Source organism: Asterias rubens, chromosome 20, assembly GCF_902459465.1.
Source record: "Asterias rubens chromosome 20, eAstRub1.3, whole genome shotgun sequence".
Lineage (NCBI taxonomy): Eukaryota > Metazoa > Echinodermata > Asteroidea > Forcipulatida > Asteriidae > Asterias > Asterias rubens.
In genome coordinates, this window is record NC_047081.1 from 8,461,594 (window position 1) to 8,483,556 (window position 21,963).

Consider the following 21,963-nt stretch of genomic DNA (forward strand, 5'->3'; position numbering starts at 1 on the left):
TTTGGTAATATTATCAAAGACCAGTGAGAAAACGGCTCCCTCTGAAGTAATGTAGTTTTTTAAAAAGAGGTAACTTCTCATTCAAACATTTGCATATAATAAAAGACTTCAGACCTTAAGCCCTTTTAGGCATCTGAAAGCACATACATTTGTGCAACAAGGGTGCTTTTTCTTTCATTATTTTCTTGCAACCTCGACGACCAATTAAGTCAAAACTTTCCACAGTTTTTTTTATGCACACGTTGGAATACACCAAGTGCGAAAACTGGTCTTTGACAATAACCGAAGGTGTCCAATGTCTTTAAAGAATGCCTATTTAGTTGACCCGCTTGAATTCCTGAATATGACCTTGGTGAATCTTGAAAGATTCTTATAGTTTGTCTTGAGGATATATCCCAATATCGAGCCCACATTCTTGTGTTTTTTTCACCCTCTTAAGAAACTGTTATCATGTGCAGTTTCAAGTAAACATAATCACAACTAAACACAAACTTAAAAACCGATAAGAACGTTCTTTGATTAATATACTTCTGTGAGTTTGTTTGTTTGTTTGTTTGTTTGTTTGTTTGTTTGTTTTCTATTGCTTACTTTTGTTTGCTTTTGTTTTGTTTACTTCTTTATTCATTTTCTCGTACTTGCTCCTTTATACTTGTGATTTGTTTGTTTTGGTCGAATAAGTTATAAAACATAGAAATAATAAACATCGAAGACGAAAACAAAATATCCGAAAACATCTCAAAATGTTTGTCCTTCGAATTGAATTTTCTCTTTCAAGTTCTTCAAAGAACTAAAAAACACCATTACAAGGCTTAAGGATGTAGAGGACAGGTCGATGTATAGAGTTAAAATTGATTTTGAACTGTGTATCAATCTTAATTGCTAGGCAAAGTGTTATGTCACAACACAAATCACTATGGAAAACAACTCATATTTAAGTTAAGATGAATCTCAGTGTTTTGTGAAATCGACCCCTGATTGTTGTACTCTTATTTAAGGATGACATTAATTGGGAACGATTCCTACTTGGGCACTTGTAGAGTAAATTGGCCTGCTTGATGTCCCCTTCACTCAGTCGTTTCCGTTGTCCGATCTCAATCTCCTGCATGGCAACCGACTCAGAGTCTCGCCTCGGTATCACGGTATCCAACCAAATCCCGCGAGAAAATGTGTTTCTCGCGTAGTGCATGATGCTGGCAAAGTCGTAGGGCTGACCCAGTGAGTCCACTTCCTCCGGGAGAAGCTTGTTGAAGTTGTATTCTTGTCCTGACGTCACAAAAGGATAACAAAATGAAGATGTTAAAATAATGTTTTATATATAATATCGACAGGAGTTTTGTTGAAGCTGTAGGCCTACTCCAGTCATGCTGTATCACAAGGGAATAAATAGGGAATAAAAATAACATGTTAAAAATAACTGGACAGACGCTTTGTTGACGTTGCATTCCTGTCATGTCATGTTCTAACGTCACAGTGAGATAATTTGGGAAAAGAAAAATGAGTGATGGAGACGAATATTAATGAAAATAGGTTTGTTAAAATGTCTCTTTGATTTGTTTAATGGTACTGAACACTGTTGGTAATTACTCAATCATTTGATCGCATAAAAAAAACATACTTGGAAACGAGCGATGGAGAGCTGTTGGTATTATAAAACAGCTCCCTCTAAAAAAACGTAGTTTTTGAGAAAACTTCTCACTCAAATAAAGACCTCAGGACTGAAACCTTTTAATAGCTTTTATATATAGGCCTATATTAGGCATTTAAAAGCACACACATTTTGTGCAACAAGGGTATTTTTCTGTCATTATTCTCTTGCAACTTCGATGACCAATCGAGTCCATTTTAATTTTCACATATTTTTTATTTTATGCATAATGTTAGACAAAAATTACCAAAAGGTGTCCAATGCATTTAAAGGCAGTGGACACTATTGGTAATTACTCAAAATAATTATAAGCATAAAACCTTTCTTGATTACAAGTAATGGGAAGAGGTTGATAATATAAAACATTGTGAGAAACAGCACCCTCTGAATTGACGTAGTTTTCGAGAAAGAAGTAGTTTTCCACGAATTTGATTTCGAGACCTCAGGTTTAGAAATTGAGGTCTCGAAATCAAGCATCTGAAAGTACACAACTTCGTGTAACAAGGGTGTTTTTTTTCTTTCATTATTATCTCGCAAGTTCGATGACCGATTGAGCTCAAATTTTCACAGGTTTGTTGTTTCAAGCATATGTTGAGATACACCAAGTGAGAAGACTGGTCTTTGACAATTACCGATAGTATCCACTGCCTTTAAAACAATATCATTATACATAAACCGATACCACATAATATACAAATTGAGAATACATTCTGAGCTGACGTAATGATTGACATGTGTCTAACCTCGCACATAAGTTGAGTTTTTGAATCGACAGTTTTTATTGAGAAACCAATCAATCAATCAATCAATCAATCAATCTGACAGGTGGCATTATTGTTATCACCCCTCTGTCTTCCTCATCATCATTTCCACCTGACTTCTGAATCAAAACAATCTCCTTGGACAGGGTCACATTCCCACCCCGGACTTGTTTACATGTTTACTCCCATCATCCTCGGAAGCTTTCACGCCCGACTTCAAAATAAAAACAAACTCCCTCCTTCTCCCCCATTCTACCAGGATTTACTCCGAGCACTTCTTCGTCTTCCTTGACTTTCCTGGTGGGCTTCTTTAGAAACTTGCGACAGTTTTGTTTTATTGTGTTCAACTTGTTTTCTGTACTTATTGCTCTTCATTTGGTTGTCCACATGCCTTGGAAGATAAAAACAACACTGACCGCTAAATTGATGTGACAGGTCGCAATCAATCATGTCTTAAATTTATCAGAGGAGCACATAACAATCCTCAAAATTATAGCTTTTAAAATTAGTTGTGTGTGTCCGAAAAAAATTGTGAAAAAAAAACGTGCCCAATTTTTAGTATGAATTGAGCACATTGTCTTTAATTTTAGTTGCAACGACCCAAATCAGCTGATTGCATTTCTTTAGGTTTTAAGAAACGGCTTTCTAAAAAAAAATATGACTTCAATTTACAGAAAAATATTTTTACAAGAATCGAAAGTAATTTTCGTCTCAGGAGACAAAAAGACAAAAATTATTTTAGCATGTCAAACATATTTTCGTGACATTGTTTTAATCATTTCTCAAAAACTACAGCACCTCAGCAAGTAATATTTTAAGGTAAGCTTTCTACTATCATTATCTTCAAACGAAGTATCTATGGACATTGTGTTTTGTGATGCAAAAAAAGTACCCAAAATCCTTTAACTTCTAGTGACAGATTAATCAATCACTGCTGAAGGATATTCCGAGGAACTCCAAATAGGGAAGTCCTCGTTCCTTAAATCCTGACCTAGAGTTAATGGGTTATTGAGTTAGGCTCCGGAAGATCCGTATTAATAATACTTAGAGGTCGGATCTCTAAATCAAAGTATATTAACAACTCCTACGTTTAAAGTAAACCACAAACATAAGGTGGAATTCACAACTATCAATGTTTTGAAAATTCGATCGTTTTTGAATTCGATTAACCACACAATCTTGAAAAAAAATCATATTGATATTTGTTGAACGGACCCTATCAGTATTATTTTTCAAAAACTTACTTTTTAAGCAATTTGTATAATTGTTTTTGGTGAGCCACAAACAAACCTGTCAGTCCCTAACCCCCCCCCCCCCTCCGCCAGAAAGAGAACACCCCCTCCCAACCTGCCAACCCACAGTGCAGAACCTTGTGTTAACTACACATCACCCACCGTACAGGGATAAATCATTTTGCACGTTGTCACCCCAAGGTTGAATAATTTGTCTACAACTTACGAATTTTTATATCACATAAATCCCGCGAGAACTGACATTTTTTCCTGACAGAAAACGCCTAAGGCTTATCCCGTTGTGATTGATATAGCATACATGTTTTTGCTCCAAAACACATGAATGTCATATTGGGGGTATCAAAAGGGCAAGACATTTCCAAAACAGGTGCTAAAATGGGACATTATTTTGAGTTCGGGAAACTTTTCATGTTGATTGCAACAACAGACAGTAATATGTTGCAAAACTACACGGCAAAAGTATCAAGGTGTACCCAAGAAAACATTATTTGCTGGAAATCAACTTAAAGGCATGGACACCTTGGTAATTACTCAAAATAGTGATTAGCATAAAAACTTAATTGGTAACGAGCAATGGAGAAAGAGGTCTTTTCTCAGGCAAATAATAAAAGACTCCAGGTAGCCGATTTCACGAAACTTGACGCAACTGCGTTAGTCCATCCATGTGCACTTGCATAACGTTTAGGGAGCAACTAGCGCCGTAAACGTTGCGCAAGTGGACTTACGCAGTTGCGTAAAGTTTGAAATCGGCTGCAGGCCCTTTCTTATGCAACTGAAAGCACCTTAATTAATTGTGCAATTAGGGTAGTTTGTTTTGTATTGTTCTCTTGCAACTGCGATGGACCAATTGGGCCCAAATTTTCACAGATTTATTATTTTATGCATGATGTAGGGATACACCAAGTGCGAATACTGGTCTTTGACATTGTTTACCAAAGGTTCCCAGTGTCTTTAAACGAGTTACATTTGCGTGTTTACAATGGGTTACAAAAAACATGCAACAGTCGTTAAAGTTGATTGATCGTGTTGAACTCTGGAACATTTATGTTCTGAGAAAAAGGCGCGACGAGAGACCTTTACATTATGTTTAATGTTCCAGTTTTCCTAAGGTCTATAAGTAACCTTTGCCCGTTACAATTGAGGGGCCTATACGCCTCTCTTAATATTTATGCATGAGGTACGTCACAATGCTAACCCAAAACGAGGCTATGGGCGCAGCCACTGCAAGTGATGGGGGACGTGCGCCCATAGCCTAATGTTGGGTAAGAATTATGACGTCATGCATACAAATTTAAAGACAGTGGACACTGTTGGTAATTACTCAAAATAATTATTATCATAAAAACTTTCTTGGTTACGAGTAATGGGGAGAGGTTGATAGTATAACACATTGTGAGAAACAGCTCCCTCTGAAGTGACGTAGTTTTCGAGAAAGAAGTAATTTTCCACGAATTTGATTTCGAGACCTCAAGTTTAGAATTTGAGGTCTCGAAATCAAGCATCTGAAAGCACACAACTTCGTGTGACAAGGGTGTTTTTTTTCTTTTCTAGTTATCTCTCAACTCCGACGACCAATTAAGCTCATATTTTCAGAGCTTTGTTATTGTATGCATATGTTGAGATACACCAAGTGGGAAGACTAGTCTTTGACAATTACCAATAGTGTCCAGTGTCTTTAAGAGGGGCCTATAGTTGATGGCCACTTCCAGTTGACTGCTATCTCTATTCAAAGAGCTGTTCTGATTTTTGGAATAGGCTACCAGTGGAAAACATACCTTCCATTTAAAGCCATTAGACACTTTCGGTAAACAGTATTGTTCAAAGGCCCACACTTCGTGTATCACAACGTATATATAAAGTAACAAACCTGTGCAAATTTAGGCTCAATCGGTCATCGGAGTCGGGAGAAAATACTGGGAAAACCCACCCTTGTTTCCACACGTTTCGCCGTGTCATGACATGTGTTTAAAATAAATCCGTACATCTCGCTATCGAAAATTGATAATTGTTTTAAAATCTCAAAAAGTAAAGCATTTCATGGAATAATATTTCAAGAGAAGTCTTTCACCATTACCTTCTGTAAACCCTGTAAGTTATTTGTAAATCTGTGAAATTTTTTTTCTGTTCGAAAGTATATAATGGCTTAAGTGATTTTGATACATTTTGTATAAATTTTTGGCCATGGCATGAATCTCTATACACTGTAAATGAATGTGTAAATTAATTTACATGTAGAAGTTTCAGCTTCATTAGTCGTCAAGTTTTTTAGAAAAAAAGTACGAGCTCAAATAACTTAGGTCTCCTGAGACGAACATTATTTCCGTGAAATTGTTTTAACTCGTCCAACAAAAACTGCAGCACATCAGCAAGTAACATTTTAAGGGAAGCTTTCATTATCATTATCATTCAAGTTTAACGTATCTGTGGATTTGGGGTTTTGAGTCGTTCAAAAAGTACCCAAGCCCTTTAAAAAGTGTGGATGTATAGGGTCTCGATTCGAAAGCAACATTTTTAGAACAACGTGGGACAAGGTTCAAGGGGGTCCAACTGTTTGTTCCGAATGTTTCACCCAATCTCAACCTGCGATACACATCAGCGATCATGTTCAATGTTTCTTAACAAGTATCCGATTGTCACAGTTTGAGGTTTGAGTGACTTTCACCGTCTTGAGAATGCGGGTTGGGTCGCTCAAGACGTCCCAAGTGGGTTTAAGGATTGATGACGGCGATTAGTGAGCCATTTATGGATCGAGACTTTCGGAGTCAAGAGGTGGCGACCGGATCGTGTCTGTTGCAAGACAGTCATCGTTTGTGATGTTGGGTGGGGAGTTAGTCTTAAAGGCACTGCCGTCGATTTCACCAAACTCTTCCTAACTTAGGATGACTCTTAGAATTTAGGACGAGTTTAGTTCTGTAACCAATACGTTAGGACGCATTGAAACTATCCTAGGTTAGGACGAGTTACTTATCCTAACGCGAGATATGATTAATCCTAGCGTGTCGTGAAACAAGCTGCTTCCACCTGTTGCAAGTTTCCCCAGGACCTCGCCACCATATCACATCCTTCATTGACCCGCTAATGGTTAAAATCAAGAAGGTCGCAAGGTACACAGGCAACTATGCTAACGACATGAACATTACGTGTCTGTGCCCGAGAAATTTCGCACAATCCAATAACATTTAGTAGTAATTGCTCGATGTAATTGTGGAATGGTTGGAATAATACCTTGTAAGAAAATGTTTTTTTTTTATTAAGGTGAGGGCTCAGCCATTAAAGGGTCCTTGCAATCGTTCTTGGATTCGTTTTAGTTTTGGTTTTTGGATAGGCTACTTATTTAGCATTGTTGCTGTTAATGCTTAGTTATTAAATTGCATATTAATACAATGTGATGTCATAGGTGCGCGTCACCAAAATCTAACGAATAGAAGACTGAGTTCTTTGCATTAAATGGAATGTATACGTTTGTTAATCATACCTAAAATTGATGGCAAGAAGTACAACAGCTTTCGTTAGTATACAGCATTTTGAGAATCATTTCACTTTGAAATTAAAGTGGTTATGGTAGTTTTTATCTCCCAAAATTTGATTCTAAGGCCACATAAAAAAATGTTGATCGTCCTTTTTTTTGCGGATGGGGAGGGAGGGAGTTTTTTTTTTTAGATAATGATAGTGGAAAGCTTCCATTCAAATAGAAGTAGTTTTTGAGAAATGAGTAAAACAAGTCACAAAATAATTTTCGTCTCAGGAAGACGACAATATTATTTTAGCATGTAAAATCCCATTAACCCAGTTATGATATTATACCATAATCATAGCATAACTGGTTAACCTGTTTTTACATGCTAAAACTGAGACGAACATTATTTGTTTTACTCATTTCTCAAAAACTACAGCATCTCAGTAAGTACAAAGCTTTCTACTATCATAATCTTCAAACTGTGTAAGTTTAATGTAAATCTGTGAAGATTGTGTTTTATGTTAGGAAAAATTACATAGACCCTTTAAAATGAGAGGTATTCAAAAGAAATGAAACATCTCAAGACGTTTGGACAAGAACATAAAAAAGAGAACATTCTTTTTATACCTGGGAGGATATTTTCCTTGACGATGGTGACATGTGAGTCTCGATCGGGTCTCGTGTGCTCGTGCCAGAACCCAACAACGTGGCCCAACTCGTGGACCACTACTCCAAACTTGTCACAGTTCTTGCCAATTGAGATGGCCTGAGCTCCTTCAGCTCTCATCCCGACGAAGGAGCAGCATCTTGAGACGAGGAAAAAAGAATAGTGATATGAGAATGAGAAAAGGTCGCTAGTTCGAATCCTACCCGAGTATTATGCCTGACAAATGTTGTTGTATACAGGACTCGGAAAAGTACGGCATAAACAGTGCCTTGGATCGGTCGAGTTGGTCATTGAAAAGCGTTTGTAACTGGGTTTTTTTCAAATGCATATGGTTAGAAAGATAATTTAAAAGTAGAATACAATGATCCACACAAATTCGCGAACTAACACGGTCAGCCATTTATGGAGTCAAACATTAATTTGACTCCCATAAAATGGCCGACCGTGTTAGTCGACGTGGTAAAAGGAAAACCACGCAATTTCGAGTGATACTTGTGTGGATCATTATATTCTACTTTTATGATATCTTTCTAATCATATGCATTTTATAACAAACGATTACAAACGCTTTTCAAAGACCGAATCGACCGATCCAAGGCAACGTGTTCCATTAACCATACCTCCATGCTTTAACACACTGACACGTCGGTAGAACTAAATAATATAATGTGTCCCATGTTTCAACACTGGACACTTTTCGTAATTCTCGAAATAGTTGTTGTTATAACAACTTACTTGTTAATGAGCAATGGAGAGCTGTTATATAAAACATTGTGGGAAACGTAGCTTTTGGGAAAGAGGTATTTTCGCACTATCATATTAAAATACGTCAGGCCTGAAAGCCCTTTTTAGGTATCTGAAATCACTGTGCAACAAGGGTGTTTTTTTCTGTCATTGTTCTCTCGCAACTTCGACGACCAATTGAGTTCAAATTTTCACAGGTTTGTTATTGCGTGCATTTGTTGAGATACACCAAGTAAGAAGACTGATCTTTGACAATTACAAATAGCGTAGATAACACACTATAACCATCAGAAGTACCCGAAGAAAACTTTCTCTAAATATTTCTTAAGATTCTAAGCGTCAATGAAGACACAATAGTAGGCCTACACCATGCCCCATTGAGCACCAAATGCGTGGAAACAATAATAATAGAATTGGATTCAGTGTTGTGTTTAGGGTTGCTGTAAAGCTGTAAATAGTAAGACGATAAAATAGACGGCTGCCTTGATTGATTGCTTTCTTGATTGACTGACTGAGTCAATGAGTGATTGATTGATTGATTGACTGATTGATTGACAGATGACTTTCTAACGATCACTCTCAAGAGTCATGACCAGAAATAGCTTCCTGCCTCAGAGATGTTTATTATCCGGAGTGATACATGAGCGTATGTGTGGGTGGGTGGGTGGTTTGGGGGCGAGGAAAGGAACGGTGAAGACGATTGCTTTCTTTTTAGACTTTTTGGTCCGTTTATGGCGCAGTGGGAGCATCACAACTTCATTTCAAAGCTTATACAAGCTTTGTAATATCAAAAGCGAGGTCGTTGATTTGTATCTTATTATTTAAAGTATTTTGTTGTTTTAGGTCATTAATTTTTATCTTTTGTGACCCGAACCTAAACTATTTGATCTCTTTTAATAATTTCAAGCCGAAGAAATGTCATAATATTTTTTATTTATAGACAAACTTTGAAGCTGTCCGCGGTTCAAAACTCTCCTGTTTTTGATATCTCTCTTTAGACCGCTATGACAAGAGGGCATCGCGGTCTATGGAGAGATACAAATAACAGGAGAGTCTTGAACCAAGACTACGGATCCATCAGTGATTATTCTCTTGCTAGTCTTGAAATCAAGCTGTTAAGCGCGGTTACGGGGACGGTACACACATCCTCGATCCCAGTATGTATTTGAGTCAGTGGCAATAAGAGCTGCCATGACATACGACCGTTGCATGAATGTATAATCGCACTGTGACTATTGCATGAACGACAGAATGTGTGTTTGAACAGCTAGGCAGCGACTAACGACTCGTCACCAAGTCTACTCTCTTGCTGATGTCGTGAACAGAGTGTCAACACTCACAGTTTGTACCTGGCGATGACAGCTTACCCTACTTGATGCAATTAAATACTTTCCTCATTAATTAGTGATTTGAGGTCAGTACGGGCACGGAATGATGAGACAATCTTAACTTCCCTTGAGGAGGGAGGAAGGTCAGTGACAGATAGGAGAAGGACGGGGAGGGTTTGCCAAAGGGTGATGCTATAAGAGCTAAAGATGGGAACAGATGTTGTGCCAAGCAAGGCGCAGATCCTCCTGTCCGACCTTGTCTCAACCTATCATGACGTTTCAGCGTGAAACCCATGGCTTTCTTATTCTTCTCACCTTAGAGCAAACATGTTCCTCGCTCTATGTTCCCACCCTTACGCTCTTGCTTTGCAAACAAGTGGAACACAGTGGCATTCCAACACGGCTTTAAAGACCTTATGCACATGACGTCATATCAGTGGGGCGCCCTCACCTAGAGGTCAAAAGAAGGTTGTCTATTGGCCAATCCTGTGCGCCGCGCGTACAAATCTGTTCTTTTCGATTGTTTTGTCACTGTTTTTCCTCTAAGATGGCGGACGAACGACGTCAATGCATAAGGTCTATTCCACGATAGGCTGTTGCATGTTTCCATCCACCCTACAATGTATATTGCTTGAAGGAGTATCACTCAGTTCCCACCATCAGCTCCCCAAGTTATTTTCAACATATTCTCCTACTAAACCCCTTATACAAAGAGTGGCGTTTAACCTTGTTTGGGGGGCGAACTGGCATAAGAAATGGTTTCTGCTTACCCGCATGATCTGTATGTAAAGACGATGTAGTTCCTATGCTGTTGTGGGTCTCTCTCCACGAATGTAATACACGTGTAGTTCTCCCAATGCCGCATGGCTTGTTTGAACATTGCGCGCTGAGAACCTAAAATAAAACAACCAAAATTAAAGGCAAACTCATTATAAACCCAACTTACATTTTGTATTTTCATTTCAAAATTTTTATTTTATAGTTCTACTTTATTTTTTACTTGGTTTAAACTATTTTGGGATTGAACAAAGAATGTGTAGTTCCATCTAATGGTCAGTTTTTGGTTTAAATCGTAAACAGAATGGGTGACCCGAAAAGCCGAAACCGACTTTCCTCAAAGCCTCCTTTTAAAAATACGCCCCTCACTCGTAATCACTCTTCACAACATTTTGGGTACAGCAGCTTTCGATGATTTTTACTTCGAAGAAATGTAGTTATGTAAAATTATATCAATTCTTGTGCCCTTAAATTTGAATCTGAGAAGCGTCACTGTCAGTAACGCTTCCCAGACTGTGTTTTCCCAAATACGGATTAATTTTTTCTGCGCGGACAAATTCGCTCTGGATTTTCGGCGATTTCCTTAAAAAACGCGACCCCTTTTGAGATGGAATGTTCACAGGTAGTTTTATTGTATATATATATTATTTACTTATACAAAAAAAACAAAAAAAAGGTTCTTAAACAAAGGTATGCTTAGCCTTAAAAGTGTTATCTCTTCGAATTTTTATTTTATTTTTTTCTGTTGTTACCTGTAAAGTTTCCATCAATGATGTAAGGTATGACTCCATAAGGCCACTTCCTCTCCGGTCTTGAGGTCACAGCTCTGGTTGATCTATGATGCGTTGCCATGGTTTCCTCTGTTTCATTCTCAGCCTCCTCATCTTCTGAAAACATACAAAAGAAAAGAGAGTCGATTATGAACAATACGGTACATTATTGTTTTAAGGAGTTCGTCAGTTTTAAGAAGGTAAAGGAATCATCATACATCGTAACTTTTAATGTTGACGTTGATACAATTACGGGCTGTATGGCTTCTGACTGGCACCTCCGAACACTCAACCTATTATAGGGCTATAGATTGATCAGTTGGTAGAGGGCCGGCACGTTTATCCGGAGGTCGTTGGTTCAAATCCCGCAAATCCTTAATAAGGATTTCAGATTCAGTTTGATTGAATATGACTTCATTTGCTATGGAAATATTTTGCAGCGAATTGGTGCTAACATGAACTTCATCATTAGTAAGCTTTCAGACTGTAAATTAAACAATGGTATTTTAAGAGTAACTATAAACTATAAATGAATAGCAAACTTGCGGGTACAACCATGAGTAAAATCTCTTTTGAAGAAAATCTCTTTCGAAGGAGTGGTGGCTCTGAATAGAGCCTGTCTGTTCTCGACTTTTCGATCATATAGACCTTTTCGCAAATACTTGGGCGCGCGCGTAAAGCTTGGAATTAGGTGCATTGTGGTCTAGCTGGTATCCAAGTTTGATCCATATCTATCCCACAATGCACCTCATTCAACAGTCTGCGCTTGCGCAATGCTATTTGCGAAAAGGTCTATACTCTGCTCGTCCTCAGGCGCATGGTATTTTGTTTATCCTGAAAAAAATTCTGTACCTTTAACCTTACAAAATTACCCGTCTCCTAGACTTCTAGCACCACAAAATAAAAAGGTAAATTAAGATAAATGAGGGTGAATTGGTGCCATTTAGGTTCGTAACATTTCGTCGTACATGTACTTTATTCATTTTTTTTGTACCAACACAAAATATTGCCTCTAACGACAACACTCAACCTATGGAGTCCTATGCAAACACACAGTAATGTGCGTAATGATTTTCCCGTTTTAGAAACAAAGTAACTTTAAAGGCACTGGACACCTTGGGTAATTATCACAGACCGGTAGTCTCATTTGGTGTATCCCAACATATGCATGAAATAACAAATCTGTGAAAGATTTGACCATGTAATCGAAGTTGCAAGAGAATGAAAGAAAAAAACACCCTTGTTGCACATTATTTTTTTCTTCAGATGCCTAATAAAAGGCTTCAGTCTTTTAATTTGGTAAGAAAATAAAATTACTTCTTTCTCAAAAACTACGTTACTGCAGAGGGCGCCGTTTCTCACAATGTTTTATACTATCAACAGTTCCCCGTTGCTCGTTACTAAGTACGTTTTTATGCTAATAATTATTTTTGATTAACTACCAACAGTGTCCAGTGCCTTTAAAAAAACAAAGTACCTGTGTTCAGTCCCCGTTGACCAAATCTTTGTGTTTATCGATTTAAATGGTTGCAAACTTAAGTGCAACTGTCACCCCCCCCCCTCCTCCTTCCAATGGATGTGTGTTTAAGACTCAAGAAGTAAATACAGGCAGTTCTGCTTCAGAACGAGATCGATTTTTAACACACGGTAGCTCTGTTCTCACAGAATTAGGACTCAAGTTTGGGTCAATAACCCCCAAAATGGGGATATACAGCAGCTCATTATTTGATTTTGTTTGTTTTCAATGCACTGTGCATGAAGATGCTTTTAATATATATTACCAGTAGAAGTTTCAGCTTCATTAATAGTCAAGTTTTTGAGAAAATAAGAGAAAATCACAGAGCAATTTTTTCAGGAGAGTCGCGTAAATTCGTTGTATACAGGTAAGAGACAAAATAGTTGAAGTTGTCTTACTCATTTCTCAAAACAACAGCACCTCAGCAAGAGTTTTTTTTTAGGGAAGCTTTCTACCATCAGTATCTTTAAACCGTGTAATAGTTTAATGTAAATCTGCGGACTTTTGTGTTCTGTTTCGTACAAAAAAAAGTACCCAAAACCTGAAAGAGGAGTACTTTTTGCACGATTGATTCTCTTGACTGAACAATCTATACCACTGGATGTTTGTCCCAAGCTGTTCCGAAATGGTGTTACTTCGATTGTCCATACCCAGTTGTGAACATGACCCTGAATTCAAGGCACCATGACATGAACAACCAATTCATCCCAGCTATATTTAGGACAATATTCGGCTAAACACGAAACAAAAACCCGAGTCCTAGTCTTGGTGCAAGACGTTGTAATTCAGTATCACACAACAATTGCGACCGTCGAGATGGGGCCTAGGTATTACCACATAGGTTGAGACCAACTCTACAAGAACGTCTTGCGCCAAGACTAGTCGAGTCCTTGCCGCAACGACAAGGCGAGGTGCATGCTGGGACTATTTCCTGTGACCCCATGACCTCGTTCACAGCTGTCACTAAGAATGAAAGGACATCATCATCAGTGATTAACCCTGCAACCAGAAGGAGGATGTTTAACTACTTCATGCAGATGTACAGGAAATTTGGCCTTAAGATAACCCCTACAATGAATGTTGTCTTGCCAATGCTGCTGCCGAGGAGGCACACCCAATAACATCAGGTTCGTTTTCCTTGGATAATTAAAGGCATGCACACTACTGGTAATTTCTCAAAATAATGATTACCAATTTGGTAACGAGTAATGGGGAGCTGTTGACGGCATAAAACATTGTGACAAACGGCTCCCTCTGAAGTGACGTGTTCGAAAAAAGAAGTAGTTTTCCACGAAATTGATTTCGAGACCTCAGATTTAGAATTTGAGGTCTCGAAATCAAGCATCTGAAAGCACACAACTTACAATGGTGTTACAATGGTGTTTTCTTCTTTCATTATTATCTCGCAACTTCGACGACCAATTGAGCTCAAGTTTTTCACTGGTGTGTTATTTTTTGCATAAGTTGAGATACAACAAGTGAGAAGACTTGTCTTAGACAACTACCAATAGTGTCCAGTGTCTTTAAAGGGTTTGGGCACTCTTTTTGTAGGACACAAAACACAAAAGTCCACAGGTTTACAATAAACTGACACGGTTTGAAGATAATGGTGATGTATAGAAAGATTCCCTTAAAATATTACTTGCTGTGATGTTGTAGCTTTTGAGAAATGAGTAAAACAATTTCACACAAATTATTTTAGCATAAACAACGGATAACAACGTGACTCTCTTGAAAAAATTCTCTGTGATTTTTCTCAAAAACGTGACGACTAATGAAGTAAGAGATTCACGTCTTGGCCCAAAACTTGATTTACAAAATGCACCAAAACCTTTTAAAACACAACAGGCAAATATAGGTTATTGAGTTTGCCTAAGAAGAAGAAGGCAAAATTTTGTTGTTGATTTCTTTCGACTCTTCGTTGTTTTGATGCAATTCTACAGTGATGTTTTCAAAGAAATTCAAGTTAACTCCGTGAATTACTAACCCAGTTAGGTTTTCTCTTGTAACCTATGCATATATAAATAGCCACAGTAATACGAGGTGTGGGGAAGGTCATAAACTGCAGTGAGTGAATGTGGGTTCTTTGGGGTTAGGCCGTTCTCTAATAACAATTTACATTATTGTCTGAGATTTATGGTGGAAATTGCCGGAATCTGGTGATAATTTTCACCAGGTGTGTACAACATATTGACTTTTAATGCCGTGATTTATGGGACGAAGTTAATCACAGTCTTACCGGGAGACGCACGGCTGCCAAAATCAACGTCGTCAGGGTTTTAGACTTGTTAATAATATTTTATTATTTGTATTTTTTAATTTTTTAAATGTTTGGTTATTGGCTTCTGACTGGGTATCACCAACAGAGGGCTGGATACTTCAGTTGGCATAGAGCACCAGCACGTTAATCCGCAAGTTCAAACCCCACCCAAGAATTTGCGAGACATTTGTAGAAATTGCAAAGCCAAGAGGCATCATGGTTATACACATTCCAACCGGTTTCTCACAATGTTTTATACCATCATCCTCTCCCCATTACTCGTTACAAATTAAGGTTTTATGCTAATAATTATAGTGTCCACTGCCTTTAAGGAGACCTCCACTTTGATCTATATGTTTTTTCTCCTGTAATGCTATAGTTTGTCATTTTAAACGATTGAGGATATCATGGAAATAAATTGAACCGTTGATCATTAGAACTGGTCGTCACCTAGGGAAATCTGGAGCTTTTACGAGAAAATTACAACTCAGTCCCCTGATCGTTACCCCCCTCAAAGACGTCATTACAAAGGTCATGACCCCAAATCATACAACGTTCCCAAGACGGTCACGTGGGGCGGTTCGTTGACCCCCAGTAATGCTCGATAGCTTTGCGCAAACCACTTCTACACTTGTTACTGCAGGGTCCACAATTTTGATGGAGCTGAACATTTCCACAAAATCGGTGATTGCCATTCAGCTGAAAGCAGCTGTTTCGTTTTGATATTGTGTTGGATTTGAAATGGATGAAGAACACGTACTCTTGTTTGAAATCACAGATGGGAAATTATTTTTGTTAAATTAGACCGCCCACATCGAAAGAACAGGGATAATTTGAAATTATTGTTTGGGCATGATACAGGAGTTAAATAAATTGTGCGGTTTAAAGGGTCTATGCAACTTTTGTAGGACAAAAAACACAATGTCCACAGATTTACACTAAACTTACACAGTTTCAAGAAAATTATAGTAGAAAGCTTCCCTGAAAATATTACGTGCTGAAGTGCTGTAGTTTTTGGGAAATGAGTAAAACAATGTCATGAAAATAATTTTCGTCTAATGAGACGAAAATTATTTTAATCATTTACAAACGTATTTTCATGACATTGTTTTACTCAGTTCTCAAAAACTGCAGCACCTCAGTAAGTAAGATTTGAAGGGAAGCTTTCCACTATCATTATCTTCCAACCCTGTAAGTTTAATGTAAATCTGTGGACATTTTGAAAAAGTACCCAAATCCTTTAAAGACATGGACACTTTTGGTAATCGCTCAAAGACCAGTGTTCTCACTTGGTGTATCTCAACACATGCATAAAATAACAAACCTGTGAAAATTTGAGCTCAATATTGGTCGTCGAAGTTGCGAGATAATAATGAAAGGAAAAAAACACCCTTGTCACACGAAGTTGTGTGCGTTTAGATGGTTGATTTCGAGACCTCAAACTCTAAATCTGAGGTCTCGAAATCAAATTCGTGGAAAATTACTTCGTTCTCGAAAACTATGTCACTTCAGAGGGAGACGTTTCTCACAATGTTTTATACTATCAACAGCTCCCCATTACTCGTCACCAAGTAAGGTTTTATGCTAATAACTATTTTGAGTAATTACCAATAGTGTCCACTGCCTTTAAACCTCTTATCGCTATGCGTAAAGTAGGAAGCGAAATGTAAAGTGGACCAAGAATCTCACAGATGGAAATGTAAGACAGATTGCTTCAAATCTTCCTTTGTTGTTTTGAGTGTTTAAATAAAGGAAGTCCAAACATATTTTCGATGAGCTTAAATCGAAGATTTATTATATACAATGCCGTACCATTATTGTTTAATTATAAACCAATCCAAATGCATCCGATTCCCTTTCCACTTACAGTAGTTCGGTCATCTTGATTTCTTCCAGTACAATCAATGGTAACCAAAACGAGGCTGGAAGTACAGTATTAGTCAGTCCACTGTAAGAGTTTGATATCAATCGGTATCCTTTATAACGTATGCACACAGGGAACTAGACGAAGCTAGTAGCGTATTTTGTTAGTATTTGCTGGAGACTCACATTAAAGTATGTCACTTGTAGATTTCCTATTAGTGTGTTTTTTTGTCTCATAAAATAGTCACAAAGTGGCGTAGTTTACACGATTATTCTATCTACCACATGTGGCATAATCATCATGTATAGGCCTAAATAAGATATCACATTGTTTGATGATACTCAACCAGTTAATGACAATTGAAACTTACTTTTACTGGTAAAAAACACGGGAAAGCTAATGAGATTATGAAACACTTTTAGAAACAGCAAAGATAGTTTTAGAGAAAGAGGCAAATTTTCACCCAGAGATTTCAATCTGAGAATGAAACCTTATTTACCAGGCATATAGAGTTCTACGTAAGTTTTTTTTTTTTTTTAATCTCATTATTATCTTGCAACTTCTATGACCAATTGGGCCCTGCTTTTTAAAGGTTGGTTTATTAATGCATAATATGTTGTGATACACCAAGTGATAATCCATACAGATACTGGTTTTGCCAATATTACCAAAGGTAAACCATGTCCTTAGATTGCCTCAGTTGTGGTTGCGAGTGGCCTTAGTGTCCATCCTTCCCATCGAGGGAGGAAATCCGTACAGATCGTACCATACCACTACATTGTGACGCTGCACAAAGAGTCGATCCACGATCAATAAGCCAGCCCAACGAGGACTAGCACAAGTCTAGGGTTCAATGAAAGCGCTCCAAATGGGGTTTGTAATTACTCCAGGTGTTAAGTTTAGATTGTTTACATCACCTGTTGGGAGGTGAACTGTTTGTTCTGACAACAAGTTTATGACTTGATGACTGATTTGACATCTTGCAGTCAGCGAGTGCAGGTGTCTTTTCTGTTACTATCGCGAAAGCTGTAACTATACACGCCATTAGCCATAGGATGTGGTGTGTGTATTGAGATACCATAGGGTTGTTGTGTACCAACAATGTTCACGTACAAATAATGTTCATTGTGTTTGAATTATCACACCTGCCTGCCTCGTCTAAAACCCCTTTCACATGAGAGCAGTTTAGCAAGGGTCCCTTGCTAGATTGTAGCATAGTTTTTTCAAAATGTACCTCGTCTGAAAGGATTACAATGGATCTGCTGTCCAAGTTCTCTTGCGATATCTTGCTATACTTTACAATGCTAAAATTAAGCAAGGGACCCCAGTTAAATTACTGTCGTGTGAATAGTACTAATGGTTTAATCTACCTCCATGGTTTACTCATGGAGGTTCCTCCATATAGCTTCATGGTTTAATCTAGTAATTATTTGGCTTTGTTCAAACCAAATAATGATTTAGAATTGACCAAGTCAACACCTTGGATCTTGGTATTAAAACAAAAAATGTATGTGATATCTGTACCTCACTGGTTTAACTTGTGACTGGTCCTATATGCTGGTTCTTTTGCTTATCAATTAGGCCTACATTAATGGTGTCATGTTCATTTTTGTACTTCATTAACGTTCCAAACAAAGTTCGATAAATTCTGAGATTTTCTTTTAAAGAGGGCAAGAAAGCGCATTGTAATGTACCACTCTCCTCAAAGAACAATCTCTCTACCTAGCACACGATAGCAGCTTTATCCCATGCATCCTTTATCTCATCTTTAAACACCTTTCATTTAACTGTCAAATAAAAAACATTATTACATCTTCATGAAGTTCCAGGAACTCAGTTGGTGTTAAGTTTATATAATAAAAGTTTTATAAATTCGGGGAAAATCTGTCAATAAATTTGTGAGCGGACAAGAAAAGCCTTGCACTTCAATGGCATGCACAAGCTTTCTACAGCCAACTGATCCAACCATGTAGCTTATCTCAACCCCTCACAAAGAAATCCTTGCGATCACAAAACCAAGGGGGGTAATAATTGAAGATTGTTACCTGTTGTAAGAAAGAAGGCATGTTCCACGTCATAATCAAACTTATATTCATGCCAATTAACTCTGCACTAAACACCTGCCACTCCGGTTATAAAGTCAACCTTCGTTAAACAGAAACCGGCGAGGCATGAACCATTTGGGGGTTTACACAGGCTGGCCAGAAACAGTGCGCGATAACTTGTGATTGACACATGGTCTGTTTACGTATGTTACACATGTCCAAGTAATGTATGTACTTTTGAAGCATTTACAAGCATTGTAAACAAGCAAATGACTCTGCTTGCCCGTGTTTGCATTAAGCACATACTTGTCAACAGTGCGTACAACTTGAAGGACTTCGTCCAAGAATCTACATTACTCGGGATAAACAAAAAAAGACAATTCACAAACACCCAAACTAAGAATTGTGGTGGTGTCACTTTCAAGGAATTTTTTGAAATTGCGGTTTGTTATCTTGATTCCTCGATTGAGTGATAGCATTCTTGTTTGCAAATGAATTTTGCTTTATCTAGAGCAAGATTGCTTGCAAATCTTATCAAATTTTATCTTATCAAATTTGTATAACCATACAGAGGTATAACATGCTTGAATGTGTAAGGCTGTGGACACAGGGTGACCCCAATTGTTACCATCCCGTGTCGAACAAGTTGTGTGCTTTCAGTTCAGAGTTCAATTCAAATATTTTAGTGAGAAATGACTTGTTCTCAAAAGCTCTCCATTTCTCGTTACTAAGTAAGTTTGTGATGCTTTTAATTATTTTAAGTACCAATAGTTTACAGTGCCTATGGTGCAAAGACACTGGACACTATTGGTAATTGTCAAAGACCAGTCTTCACACTTGGTGTATCTCAACATTGTGCATACGATAACAAACCTGTGAAAACTTCTACTCGCTTGGTCGTCAAAGTTGCTAAAGAAAAATGGAAGAAAAAATACCCTTGTCGAACAAGTACTTTAACTTCAGATGCCTTGGAATTCGAGACCTCGGAAGTTAATCCAAATATTTCAGTGAGAAATTACCTCTTTCTCAAAACTGCGTTACTTCAGAGGGAGCCGTTTCCCACAATGTTTTATACTATCAACAGCTCTCCATTGCTCATTACTAAGAAGTACGTTTTTATGCTCACAATTATCTTGAGTAATTACCAATTGTTTCCAGTGCCGTTAAGACGATTGAATTTGCTATGGTAGTAGTGGCGTATTAAAAGTTGAAGGAGGTATGTGTGTACTCCCAAATGGGGTAAATACATAACCTAGATGCTAGACCAAAGTCATTGATGATAAACATGGGGTTAGACTGCGGTTAGCAAAGTACAAGAGCAACTGCAAAAAAAAACATAAAAAAGGACGAACGACATGGGCATTTGAATTAGAATCTGTTTTAACAGATTCTAATTCAAATGCCTATGTCGCTTTAAAAAGCGTCTTGACTGTCCAATTTAGGCAAGTTCGAGTAGCGACCATTTGTCAACCCCTATAGCTACTCCATCTTGGTCACGTTCCTCGTTTCGAATAACAATAATGCATGCTAATAATCATCTTGCAATTAGGAACCAGACTATTTTGTTCCTCCAGCCTCAGTTTGGTAACATTGATATCAATGGGAGACATGCAAGATGGCTGCACCGTTAAAAAGATCTACATAGACGGCTTTGTAAACGCTTTATTGTCTAACAATCAAGGTTAACAAGTGTGGTTCTAGTTTGTGTGTTTTGGGGTTGTTTTATTATATTATTTTGTGTGTGCTTTTGTACTTTGTTTGATTACTTGTTTACATAATGACACCAGCTGTTTCTGCACCTGTTTCCACCAATGTTGTTGACTTGGAAAATATTGCAAACATACCTCATAAAATTACTTTTTTGGAGAACTCTTGCACTAAATCAATCCCGAAGGATAACTGAATGAAAAATGATCCAGACAGACACAACTGTCTATACATGTACATGTATATAGACAATCCACTTTGACTCTTCTATAAAGTCCAATTTATGTTTTTAATTACAACCTAATTTATAACAGATTATACTTTCAGGAGTCCAAAATAGCGTTCAATAAATTTCAAACACTTTTGGAGAGAGCTAGGAATGCCGACTTTGTTACGTGTTTTTTTGTTTAAAGCTCATCAGCAATTATTTCAAACATGCCGTCGTTTACGATAAATGACCGGGGCAGGTGTCTTGCATCAACGGGGGAATAGTCCATCATTTTAGGGGTTGTATGTGACAAAAAAATGACAGATTCAAGCTCGACCCAACAGGTTCCAATTTCAGAAAGAAAAAAAAGTTCTTGAAAAGTGTCTGCTAAGCAGAAATGAGCAGGTATACCAGTCACAACTTGTACATGCTACATGGTAGTTCGACTGGTAACATCATTCTGTGTGAGTGAAATTTTGTTGTGCTTAACGACTTTTTGTGCTTAAGCAACTCTATGAAATTGGGCCCAGGTTCGCTACATCAAAACACCTGTAACGTCGTGTACTTAATTCCTCTCTGCTTAAATTCATGGTAAGTCATACAATACGACAGAAAAGGGTATGTCGTGCCATTATTAGATAAGTGCCGACCTTTGACCTCTCAGGAGAAGAACTTAAAGGTAGGGTCACAGCATAGAGTAAGGACGGTCACAGATTTTTTTTTGGACGTATTGCCGATTAATTGCCAAAATACATGTTTTAACGCTACATGTACGAAAAGTGGACCTCCGAACAAAAGAGACTGACACACGTCCACAATGTTTTTACAGTGTTGGCCTTACTCAAGGCAGTCGCTGGTAAACAATAGGATTGCAACAAAGGAATGTCCACAGAGGGACTGCAACACAGAGCTGTGTGCTTCTGTTATTGTTTTACAGCACTCCAAAAAACAAAACTTGTGA

The 21,963-nt window shown here is 37.8% G+C and overlaps 1 protein-coding gene across 1 annotated transcript in view; it reads right to left on the reverse strand.

Moving 5' to 3' along the window:
• Positions 1-21,963, reverse strand: part of LOC117303861 (bone morphogenetic protein 1 homolog) — a 46,327-nt gene that overhangs the window by 11,758 nt on the left and 12,606 nt on the right. The window contains exons 3-6 of the mRNA XM_033788255.1: positions 11,385-11,519; positions 10,626-10,749; positions 7,744-7,922; positions 1,024-1,263 (exon numbers count right to left, since the gene is read on the reverse strand). Coding sequence (XP_033644146.1) covers positions 1,024-1,263; positions 7,744-7,922; positions 10,626-10,749; positions 11,385-11,519 — 678 coding nt within the window. The remainder of the gene's footprint in view (positions 1-1,023; positions 1,264-7,743; positions 7,923-10,625; positions 10,750-11,384; positions 11,520-21,963) is intronic.